This window comes from Vigna unguiculata, chromosome 2 (assembly GCF_004118075.2).
Source record: "Vigna unguiculata cultivar IT97K-499-35 chromosome 2, ASM411807v1, whole genome shotgun sequence".
NCBI lineage: Eukaryota > Viridiplantae > Streptophyta > Magnoliopsida > Fabales > Fabaceae > Vigna > Vigna unguiculata.
This window is the reverse complement of record NC_040280.1, coordinates 27,340,929-27,353,793: the sequence shown is the minus strand read 5'-3', so window position 1 is coordinate 27,353,793 and position 12,865 is coordinate 27,340,929. Positions and strand designations below refer to the sequence as shown.

Sequence of the window (12,865 nt, the reverse complement as noted above, 5' to 3'; positions counted from 1 at the left end):
ATTGAACTCTAAAACTTAATTTCTCAATTTACTAAAGTTTACATAGTTTACATAGCATAAATTTCACTATAATAAATAATGTAATACTAATGAGAAGTTTTATTAAATTGTTGAAGGAAAAAACTTGAAAAATAAAAATAATCTATGTTTTAAAACACTGTGAAATCATGTAAAAATACGAATATGATAGTATCTAAATGAGGAAATTTGTTGATCTTTGTGGTTAGCAAGTATTGGTGGAAGAGAAGGAGGTGGTGGCATTGTCAAACAAGTGCGAAATGACACAACAAAACCAATAGTATCTATAATTAACATTAATTACTTTTTTTTTTCATTATTTATCATTCTAATTGCATTATGAATTATGTGGTTTAACATTAAGAGTTGCTTTCTCATCTCAATTTCTTGTAATAAAATCATCTAATAAATCAAACAAATAGTTCTAATCATCTAGATTAATTATTGCAATATTAAGAACTAAGTTCGGAATTCATTAGTATTAAATACTTCAAAAATAAATTTTATTTATAGAAATTCTACTCTATCCAAAAAAAATATATCTTGGTAAAAAATCTATGTGTTTTATAAAAAAATCTAATTTTTTTATTAATTATATAACTTTATATTTCTTAATATATGGAGACAATTAAGTATGCTAACGAGAATAAGATAAGAATTATGTCTTCGAGTTAACATAAAAAAATACAAGATAAGTCAAAGTTAAAAAGTATAAATTTTTAAATACTCAATACAAAATTATTCAAAACTTAATTGATAATACTTACATTTATCAAAAAATTGAAATTTAATTAAACTTCAAAAATTATTCTATTTGATCACTCTTTACTTCAATTAATAACTATGAAGCTAATTCCAAATCTAACTCGTATCTGAGATTAATATATATATATATATATATATATATATATATATATATATATATATATATATATATATATATATATTATGGTTTTACTAAAGAATTTGCTTTGCATGTAATAGAATCATATTTTTAAATTGTGTAAATCTTACCTCCACTAAGAATATGACTAATGTAATTATTATAAGTTTTGAAAAATATTATTTGTAAATTAATTTTATGAATTTAAATAAGACCCTAAACTAGTTTAAAGTACACAAAATTAAATGAGACCCTAAACTCAGGTTAAAGTAGTGTAAATGAGTTGTTACCTATCATGAAAAGACATGAAAATACTTTTTAGTTTCCTCTACATGGGGTTATTAAACTTTATCCCTTTCGTTTTCTTCTTTAAGATATTTACTCTACTCTCGTGTTCTAGATTAAGATGTAATTATCACATTTATGCTATCTTTTAGACGTGTCACAAACCAACTTTAACCTTTATGTTTTTTTATTCATTATTTTTTTTTTATAGTTAACATTATGAGTATCAATATATTTTCTACCTAAGATTTTTTAGATAACTATGTTATTGCTATACGTGTCTATGTTTTTTTGTCAAGAACTATTTTTTATAAGGAAGTACAGTTAATCACCTAAAAATATTATTTTTTTAATCCTTAATGATTAAGCATTGATGAAGTGAACATCTACTTCTAATGGTTACTAACATTGATTTGCTTATGCAGTTCCCATAAATGATGATTAAGTTTTACCTTTTCCATTCACAATAATGACAACTTCTATAATATTGATTATTAAAAACGTATTATAGCCTTTAGTTAAGCTTAAATATAATTTAAATTAGGGTTAAATATGTTTTTGTCCCTCAATTTATGTGAATTTTAGAATTAGTTCATCTTCGAAATTTTATATCAATTTAGTCATTTATTTTTAGAAATGTGTGGATTTAGTCATTCTTACCAAATTTTGTTAAGTTTATTTGACATTTTAAACGCATTTTATGATAATATTTGAGTTAATATTAAAGCGAAAATGTATCAAACGGTCTAAACAATTCAAATAATATCATGAAACGCACTTGAAACATCAATAAATTTAACAAAATTTGGTTAAAATGACTAAATTTACACATTTTTAAGGATGAATGACTAAATTGGTCAAAAATTTTAAAAAGTGACTAATTTCAAATTTCACTTAAATTTGAGGGACAAAAACATATTTAACCCTTTAAATTATTTGTACTGAGTTGTTAAAGTACTATCCATAATTTTTCATTTAGTAGTTAAGTTTATATAATAACAATTTATTTTAGTGCTTTTATTAGCAAGATCACATTTTGGAAATGGTTTTATTATAAAATCATAAACCATTACTTACACAATATATAGACAATGCAAGTGTTTCATATTTTGGTTACTTAATCGCATAATTGGTGGAAACAACCGAGTGCAGTGCTTTTTAAGAGTTGTTCAGTGCGAGTGTGTTGGAAGGCATGAATTTTAGATTTGTTAATAAAAAAAGAAGTCAAATTGATAGCAAATAGTTTTGTCAAGTTGCTTTTATTATCACCAAAAAAATATATAAAAGTGTAGCTTGACATATTTTCCCTTTCACTTGTCTAAACTTTAGTCATTTTCAAATTAAAAATTTTATTATCTAAGAAATTAAAATAATGAGCAAAATATAATTTTTTTATTAAAAAATTAATCAATAGTTGAGATTTAAAATAAAATTAATCATACATTTATAAAGTTTGTTTTTTGTATATATATTTGTTTTTTGTCTGGGAGAAGTTGAATCTCTTAGCACCTTTTCCTTACTACAGTTCACTAATGGAATGCTTTAAAATTCTGAATGTATGTCTAATATGAATGCATTATTATGAAGATAAATAAAACAATGCTTAATCTTAATGTTAAATTAAAGGTTGTGTTATTATGTTATTAATAAATTTCATCAAGGTAATGTTACTCACACTCACTATATATTGAAGACTAAACAACACGCAGAGAGGCTTCTCTGTCTCACACTCATACCAACATAAACACAATCAAGTTGGAATCTCTCCGATGTGGTACTTTATATGCTCATGGCTTGTGCAGGAAGAGGGAGTTTAGTTATGGCAGAAAACAAAGACGAAGCCTATTCAGAAACTTCTGAATGTTCATCAGCTTTAACCATGCCAATGGCTAGCAGGTGCAGATACTTGTTTCATAAATTATGCGGTTCTACCGATTCATGGAACAAAAGCACCACCCCAAAAGGTCGAAGACTTTTCCACAGAGATGTGGAAAAAGAAGAATTCCAGTATGCTAATAGTCCCTGTCTCTCATCGTACTATAGCGTCTTTGTGGTTCGACTAGCAATCATGGTCAGTGTTTTTTCTCGTTCTATTTTTTGTCTCTAACATATGAAGAAACATGTTCTTGTTTGTTTCTTACTTATGTTTGAAATTACGTATGGTTGTGTAGAAAACAGCTTCTAGATTATTAGACAACCTTGTTCTGATAACTGACCACAATTTTGTTTTCATGCAGGTCATGCTAGCGATCTTGATAGGGCTTCTCACTATACTGACATGGCATTTCACGAAGATTTATACAACAAAATCACTTAACAGTTTGGCATATGGTTTGCGTTATGAACTTCTGCAACGCCCGGTTTTGAGGATGTGGAGAATTTTGAACGCTACTTCTGAAATTACTACAGCTCAGGTCAAACTGTCTCAGTATGTGATAAGACGTCACAGCAACCCTGCGACTCAAGCAGAACAAGTTGAGGTTGAATCTAAGACACTCACGGTTCAATAAAACAAAGTTATATTCAATAGCTGAATCATGTACTATTATTCTGATGATCACTGCATATCAAGTTAAAACCAATAATGCTATTTGAGTTGATTCTTGTTTTTCTTTCTGTGTTGTTGTGTTTGATTATATATTAACACTTCCCATATTAACCAATTATGTGTTGTTTATATTGCAACTCTAGCAGCTGTATGAAGCGATGAGGGCTGTAACATGGGCTTTATTTGCAAGTCGGAAAGCTCTAAACTCTATAACCATCAACTACAAGAATGGATTTGTGCAAGCATTCCACAGAGATCTGAAGGACAACAACACATTTTACATATATTCTGATCTTTCAAACTACTCTATGGGAGTCAGCAACTCCAAGGAGGCCAATTCCGTTTCAACACATCAAGCATGGGATGATAAAGCCCCTCGTGGAAACTATTCTGCAATCTGGTACCGTGAGCCACTTGACCCTGTGAGTGGTGAAAAGATTGGAAAAGCTATGAAAATTGCTCCTGAAGACTTGATCAACATAGCAGGCCTTTCCCAGGTACCTGATGGTGTAGCTTCGTGGCATGTTGCAGTGAGCAAGTTCACAGATTCACCACTGCTTTCAGCAGCATTGCCAGTTTGGGATTCTTCTAATGAGACCATTATGGCTGTTGTGGGGGTCACAACTGCACTTTATAGTGTAGGACAGTTAATGAGAGAGCTTGTTGAGATGCATAGTGGCCATATGTACTTGACTTCACAAGAGGGTTATTTGCTTGCAACTTCCACAAATGCGCCTCTTCTGGCAAATTCAACAAAGCCTAAGCTTAAGATGGCAGTTGACTGTGAAGACGATGTCATTCGACAGGGAGCTGAGTGGTTACAGAGAACTTATGGGAACAATTTTCCTCCAAGTCACGAGATTCATGTAGAAAATGTCAAGCTAGGCCACCAGAGATATTATATTGACTCCTTCTTTCTAAATTTGAAGAGACTCCCTTTGGTAAGTATGAAGATACTTCACCTGTTTCTTGCATTTTATCTTGCAAATAACATTACTTTTCATGATATGGTGAAGTGAAACATTGGAGGAAAAGTTTCTGCCTTTATTTCATTTCTGTTTTCAGTAACCAGCTATCCTATTATACTTTCTGAGTGTCTATGATTTAAATTTTGTACAGGTTGGTGTGATTATCATACCAAGAAAGTATATCATGGGACAGGTTGATGAAAGAGCCTTCAAAACGCTGGTTATTCTAATATCTGCATCATTATGTATTTTAGTCATTGGGTGTGTTTGCATTCTGATATTGACAAACGGAGTATCAAAGGAAATGAATCTAAGAGCAGAACTGATAAGTCAACTGGAAGCAAGAAGAAAAGCAGAGGCATCAAGCAATTACAAGAGTCAATTCCTTGCAAACATGAGGTTTGTTTTTCAAGTAAAGTTCTCAAAAACATAAAAGAAAAGCTTTCTTTATCCAATATATGATCTAAGTTTATGTTTTAGAGAAAAAATAAACAATTTTATCCCCAAACAGCCAATAAGGAATTAATCTTAGACCACCAAATTTATATATTTCATGTACTGCTAAAACTTATTGTGTTCTGAAACATGTTGATTGGTTATTACTATAAACTAGATCCTTTCTATTTATGATACTGTACTCAAGCTATTAGAATGGCCTATCCTTTGATTTGGTTTAAAAGTCTGAGGTTATCTTTCCATTGAGCATTCAAAATGTGCTTCATGGTTGCTATATTTTGGTGAATAACAGTCATGAACTGAGGACACCTATGGCAGCAGTAATTGGGTTGCTTGACATTCTCATATCTGATGACTGTCTCACAAATGAACAATATTCAACCGTGACTCAAATAAGAAAATGCTCAACTGCTCTGCTCCGTCTTCTTAACAACATCTTGGATCTGAGTAAGGTGATACATTAGCCAAACATTTTGTTCGACAATAATTAAAAAATAATTCCCTTTACCTCTTCACTGCTGCCAAAAGTCTCCTAACACTATAAATACTTTAGGTGGAATCTGGAAAACTGGTCCTAGAAGATGCAGAATTTGATTTAGGAAGAGAACTTGAAGGGCTTGTAGATATGTTTTCTGTCCAGTGCATTAACCACAATGTGGAGACTGTTCTAGACTTGTCTGGTATGATTATCATTTTGGTTTAGTGAAAAGTAATTGATTAGAAGTTCTTTTAACAAGGTTTTAAAGCATGTAGCCTATAACTATTATCCTGCAGATGATATGCCAAAGATAGTTCGGGGTGATTCTGCAAGGGTGGTTCAAATATTTGCAAATCTGATCAACAATTCAATCAAGTTTACTCCATGTAAGTCAACACTTTAATGTTCTAGTTTTGTTACTGTAGTGGTAATGAAAAAAAAATATATAAAGAGGTTTAGCAGCATGAAATAAAACGTCTTGCAAAACTTTAAAATTGGTTTATTGGAAATGATGTCCATGTTAACCCCTAAAATTTTGTCTCAAACTTGAACATTGGTGAGTTCCATTGTTTTTCCTGAAGCATAAGGTTTGAAGGTGATAAAAGGCTTCTTCTTTTCAGGCGTGTTTCTCTTGTGAGGAGTACTACATAATGACTGGACTACAATATGAGAGTTAGTTTTTAGTTGTTTTGTAGTTAACACCTTCATTATGTAAGTTGTCAATCATTTAGGGTTATGTAAACTCTATTCCTTCCTTCATTCTATAATGAACTTTATTTAAATTTCTTTAACTAAGTACTGAGAGAAGATCTTAGATTTTATTCACTGATAAACTTTTAAAGTTTTAGTTTTAGTTGGGATATTAAAGTTTTGACCACATTCATTAGCATGTCACCCCAAAATTCAGAAGAATTTTAAAAGAGTCTATTGCTTTGAACCAATAAAGTTGTGTTAGAAATTAATCTGAACTCTTTCAAATGTGTTGCAGCGGGTCATATTGTTCTGCGGGGATGGAGTGAAAGCCCAAATTCTTCCGTTGGAAGTCCAAATTCTCCTCTTGACCAGAAGAAATTATGGAGTTTACAGAAGTGCAGAGAGAAACCAAATGCAAATCATTCAAAAAAAACATCTATGAAAGACAACAAAGTAATACTTTGGTTTGAAGTTGAGGACACAGGCTGTGGTATGAACCTGTCTACAAAAACTACACAGAACCGTCCCTTTGGTGCAACAATAAAATCAATTTAAGGATAAACAAATCACAGTGATTGATTTTCTTTGTCTGTGTGATATAGGTATTGATCCAAGCAAATGGGATTCCGTGTTTGAAAGCTTTGAGCAAGCTGATCCATCAACTACTAGACTGTAAGGAATTTAAATTTTCAACAATGACAAGAATAAAAATTTACCTTTTATCTAGCAAATGATATTATTACAACACTGTCATTAAACTAAAATTAATATGAAACTTCTATCCAAAGGTTTAAAATTAAAAACCTTTTATGGCATCAAGATTTACGGAATTCTGAAACTTTTACTCGTTTCAGGCATGGAGGCACTGGTCTTGGTCTTTGCATTGTCAGAAACTTGGTAAGTCTTTCATAATGAAAATCAGAATTACACTTATCATTTGAAAATCAGAATGAACGATTGAGACATGAATATAATTTCCTTTGATCTCGTCACTAGGTTAACAAGATGGGTGGGGACATCAAAGTAGTAAAAAAAGAGGGCGCAGGAACACTGATGCGATTATGCTTGCTTCTCAGTGCGCCCATGGATGTCACAGAACAACAGTGTGCAGTAGATTTGACAGACACTGGCTTAGTGGTGAGTAGAATCAATCTTCTGGGTCAATAATTTGAAACAACAAATATTACATACTTGTGTGCATGATTGTGTTATAGACTATGCACTATTGCATGAAAATCACTGAAAGGATTATAAACAGGTTTGAAGTGACTGCAGAACCTAACAAGAAGTGTTAATGTAGGTACTGCTTGGATTACATGGCAACATGGGTAGATTAATTACATCGAAGTGGCTTCAGAAAAACGGGGTGTGCACAATGGAAGCATGTGACTGGAATGGACTAACTCAAATTTTGAGGGAACTATTTCATGCAAGAAGTTCAGTCCATAATACTGACTTTGATGCACACTATCCAGCAAAAGAGGAATTGAAGACTAAACTACTGAACATACGAGATATGAGGAACCCAGTTTTTGTGATTGTTGTTGACATTGGATTACTTGACTTGAGCACAGATATATGGAAGGAACAACTTAACTTCCTTCACAGGTACTTTGGTAGAGCAAAGTTTCTATGGATGCTGAATCATGACACTTCCAATAACGTAAAGATGGAGCTCCGAAGGAAAGGGCATTTATTGATGGTCAATAAACCCCTTTACAAGGGAAAAATGATACATATTTTGGAATCTGTTATGAAGGAGAGAAATTTTGAGCTACAAAAGAAAAACATGATTGTACCAAGGACCACAATGAAAGAGGGAGATTTGCATGAATTTCTTGAGATTGATTCCACTCATTTTGATGCTGCTAGTTCCGATGATTCTGACATATCTGATATAGCTGGTTCTAATCCTGCTAGTGCTAATGGAGATAAACCAGTTGAGAAGGTAGAAAAATCTCATCTATCATCAGCATATCATATGAATAACTGCCTAGTTAGATTAACCAATGAAAATGACTATATGGAGGAAAATGATTTGAGGAAAGAAGAATCTTCTAGTCCCAGCCCAAATCATGATTCTGCAGAACACCAACCTAAATCACTGTCCACCAAAGAATCACCATCCATTTCAACAGCAGATCAGGATGAAGATTCTGAATGTGGTGAAACACACAGGGTCACCAGTAAATCAGTAGATGGAAAGAAATCTCTTGAGGGCCTAAAGATTTTGCTTGCAGAAGATACACCAGTACTTCAAAGGGTTGCAACTATAATGCTTGAGAAAATGGGAGCTGATGTAGTTGCTGTAGGTGATGGACAACAGGCAGTAGAAGCTCTCAATTGCATGTTCAATGCTGAAGATTGCAGAAGGGAATCACTCCAGAAAGATAGAAACACAAGATCTCAAACAGAGATTCTGTCTAGCCGTCCCTATGACTTGATCCTAATGGATTGTCAGGTATATATGATGGACCAAATTCACATAAATAATGACAGTAAGAAAATTGAAAGTGCAATTAAACCACCAAGAATTTGGATTCTCAGCTGAGTTTTTCTAAAATGACCATCTGCTGTGTTTTCAAAATACATAGATAAATTTACTAACATTAGTGTATATTATAAAAAAAACCAGTAGAAAATCTGGACTCTTAAATCAAATGTAAATTTATATGTAATGATAGCATTTATCTTCTTTCTACAGCTAGTGAATATGAGCACTGATATTCTGATTCTGTGGTTGTTTGTGGAAACAGATGCCAAAGATGGATGGGTATGAGGCAACAAAAGAAATCAGGAAATCAGAAGTGGGAACAAGCTTTCACATTCCCATTGTTGCTCTTACAGCACATGCAATGTCCTGTGATGAAGCCAAATGCTTGGAGGTGGGCATGGATGCTTACTTAACAAAGCCAATTGATTTCAAAATGATGGTGTCCACCATTCTTTCACTCACTAAAACAACATCTTCAACACTCTCATAAGGTCCAAACTAACAAAGGAGCCTACAAATGTATAGAAGTTTACCTCGTATAAACATAAGAAAAAAAGAAAAAATCATAGTTTGACATGTAATCCAATTTTCCCTACTCTTACTTTCACTCTACGTAGTCCATATTATTCTATGGTGTGTGCATAGAGGTCTGCACTGTGCGGAAGAAAAAACATTATGTTTACCCAATTATCAACTACTATCCGATTGAATAAGCAAACCAATGTTGGCTGAATTTTTATTTTGAGTACAGAGCTCTGATATATTTGCAGTTTATAAATATGCACCAAAATTATAATATTTTTGCCATAAAATGAAAAAAACAATTGAATTGATCCAAGTAGGATTCGAACCTGTGGCCATTAGATTATTAGTACAAGTATGTAACCAACTGAGCTAATATTAGACTAAATATCTTTGCAGTTTATAAATAAGTGAAACTTTTAATATCCTTTCCAAAAATGAAAAAGTTAATTTAAATTGGCCCATGCAGGTCTCGAACCTGCAACCTTCGCGTTATTAGCACGACGCTCTAACCAGCTGAGCTAATAGGCCAGTTGCTGAACTATAAAGAATTTAATAATATCACCCATAAATGAAAGAGGATTGATATTATATTTTATTTAACTCTCCTCGTTATTGTTTTATTTAACTTTTTTTATATGGTTGAGCAAAACGATTGTTAAGGAAAACAAAAGTAAAACCCAGCAAATTAAGTAGATGGGTCAAAAAGAATGAAAAAATGTTCATTATATGTTGAAGTTGTAGACTTCTGAAGTTCGCAAATTATATCTATTAAAAGAAGAAGATGATGCAGAAGAAAATTAACCCAAATTGTGAATCATTTCTTTAATTGAAGTTTCTTCCTCTTGAGTAAAGATGATGCATCCTTACTCAATAGTTCCCGGTTTGGTGTTACGAGAAATTTTAATTTTTTATAATGTTTTTTAAATAAACAAACAATTGTCAAATTAAACATCTTATACGAAATAGGAGCTAGTAAACTTCAAAACCTCCTTTGTCCATTGACCTTCAATTTCAGAATGATCTTTATGTGTCTCACCCTTATTAATTAAAGTTAATAGTAATGAAATTAAATGTGCCTTGGGAACTATATATTATTTTCATTGAAAATGTATTTAAGAATAAAAACTATTCCATCAATGATGGTAACAATGACACTCTCTCATATGCTTATAGGTAATGATATGGAAGTATTGAAACATGCTACAGATAATAACGTGAAAGTCGCATAAATATGACGATAAAAGTTATTCATTAATTTTAAATTAAATATAATTTATATACTAACTACAAAATCTCACGAGTAAATAACTCTATTACTAAAAAATTAAAATTTAAGTTCGATAAAAAGAAGTATAAATATTTAAAATATTCAACAGATAAAGACTTCATTGAAAACAAATAAACGCTGTAAAAGTTAATTACACCTAAACAAAATAAGGAAAAACGTTAAAATCATTACAAAACATATACTCAAACCAACCTGATATTATTACCTTCTTCACCGTTTAAGAGATATCCTTCTCGTGGGAACTCGTGTGAGTCCTAACAAATAAAATAGTACATTATATAAACATATTAAACACGGTGATTCTTTTAAAATGGATTAGAATATGCGAGTTAATCTGGTTCATTATAGATTTGGATCGGGTTGGGTTGAGATTTATTTACAAATTTTAGTATGAGTTAATTTTTTATCCGATCTAAGCAGTTGATAAATGTGTTTTTATTATATTTAGTTTTGTATTTGGATCAGGTTAGGTTATTTATTTTAGCCAATACTTTGATAAATTATATTTTCGTGATTTTGGTTTGTATTTGGAGTTTAACATCATTTTGAAATATATTTAGATTCTATTGAAGTTAATTTAGATTTTAATCATAATAATAATTTATTTTTTTAGACTAGAAAAATATATTTTTTAATTAAGTGAATCAGTGAACTAATCCGTCTAAACTATTAACCTGTAGTGGACCGGATCATATTCAAATTTTTTGGCTCACTAATAAATGAATCGAATTAAATTAACTCACTAATTGATCAATTCGTAATGAGTTGAGCCGGATTGAACTAGCCAATTTGATAGTAAGTCGATTGAAACCGAACCAAACAAAACTTTTCCCATATTAATATAAAATTATCAACATGTTCATATATCTACAGAGTAAAGTAACACTTTCTTTCATTTCAATCTTCTTCCAACCTAATATGTCACTCATCACGCTTAATTTTTGTCATCGTTCGAGCATTAATTTGAGGCAGAGGAAGGAATGAGAAGAAAATTAACCACATAACTGCTTTATCCCTTATTTGTGTCGAGTTTCAACTCTTGTTTATAACCGTTGGAGCCTCCTGTTCTTCCTTCTGCATCGTTCCAACTGTGCGTCATTAAGCAATTAAATCATAAGTTTCAAAATTAATGAAGACAGACCCAAAAATTATTATGAATTTATTACACTTCCAACTATAATTTTCATGATAGGTATAATTGAATGGTAATAGTGATTTTCTTTTCCAAAAACTTGCATGATATATATCACAGAAATTGTCTGACACTATATATTGAGTCCTATTCTGGACTAGAACTATATATATATCTACTAATTTATGAGCATGAGAATTAGAAAGAAATGAAAACAGTAAAGTAGCGACGTTTACGCTAAGCGAAGCATGAAAGAGACGCATTTATTAGTGTTCATGAAGTTCACGTCGAGCCTTCTCTGTTTCTTTCGGATACTACTCCTCGTCGACATCAGGTTTCACCATTGTCAAATTTAGTTGGATGGATAAATTTTCAGAGAAGATTTCACTGGAAAAAAAAAAAATAAACACTAATAAAATCTGAGTTTAATCACATAAAATATTAACACCACTTTTAATCCAGAACTTTAAGACAATATTAGGTTTTATTTTTATATAATGTTCTACTTTCTTATTTTTTTAACCGATATGAACTTAGACTCACATTTAAATTCCTAACAAATGCAGGTTTTGAATTGTTTAATTTGGGGAAGGGTTGTGGGAGAGTATTCGGTGCTTATTTTTGCATGCCCGTGAAGGATTTCTGAACACATATTGAGAGAGAAAAGAAGATAATGATGTTGATGCTGATTGCAAGCAAAGTATTAATTTGTTCCTTCGTTGCAGGACAAGAACAAGAACTGTTTTATTTGGTGAACAAAGGAAAGGAAATTTGTGGTCGTTTGTTTCCATCCCAAGGACAAGATTCACTTCAAACATTACTGAAGGTGCTTATTATAGTACCATGAGAGGATATATAAGGCACTTCAACAAAAGATGGAGCATGATGAAAAATCATATGAAATATGTGCCAACAAGACGAACAAACAAAATAAATAAATGAAACTTATTTTGATCAATTAAAAATTTCATGGCAGCACCTTCAAATCTTTCTGATAATGAAGATGATGTAGGAGATATTTTAGTAATAGTAGATCATATATCATTAGTTATAATTTTAATTGTGCAACTTCAAAATTTGTATATTTATTTAAAACT

At 31.4% G+C, this 12,865-nt stretch overlaps 1 protein-coding gene and 1 non-coding gene across 3 annotated transcripts; one reads left to right on the top strand and one right to left on the bottom strand.

Annotated features, from left to right (window-relative positions):
* The first annotated feature begins 2,893 nt into the window (after nucleotides 1-2,893).
* LOC114173550 (histidine kinase 1-like) lies at nucleotides 2,894-9,556 on the top strand. Of its 2 annotated transcripts, none has more exons than XM_028058020.1 (13): nucleotides 2,894-3,257; nucleotides 3,424-3,666; nucleotides 3,881-4,675; nucleotides 4,854-5,101; nucleotides 5,451-5,610; nucleotides 5,712-5,838; nucleotides 5,933-6,022; nucleotides 6,625-6,819; nucleotides 6,932-7,001; nucleotides 7,184-7,226; nucleotides 7,326-7,466; nucleotides 7,630-8,790; nucleotides 9,086-9,556. In XM_028058020.1, the coding sequence occupies exons 1-13, from the start codon at nucleotides 2,970-2,972 to the stop codon at nucleotides 9,311-9,313; spliced, it is 3,789 nt and encodes a 1,262-aa protein (XP_027913821.1). In that variant the 5' UTR covers nucleotides 2,894-2,969; the 3' UTR covers nucleotides 9,314-9,556. The 2 variants fall into 2 exon arrangements, with proteins under 2 accessions (XP_027913821.1, XP_027913820.1); XM_028058019.1 differs by having other exon boundaries at nucleotides 3,878-4,675.
* Nucleotides 9,557-9,802: 246 nt separating this feature from the next.
* Nucleotides 9,803-9,876, bottom strand: TRNAI-AAU. Its single transcript has one exon. It is a non-coding gene; the product is annotated as a tRNA-Ile (tRNA).
* Nucleotides 9,877-12,865: the final 2,989 nt, after the last annotated feature.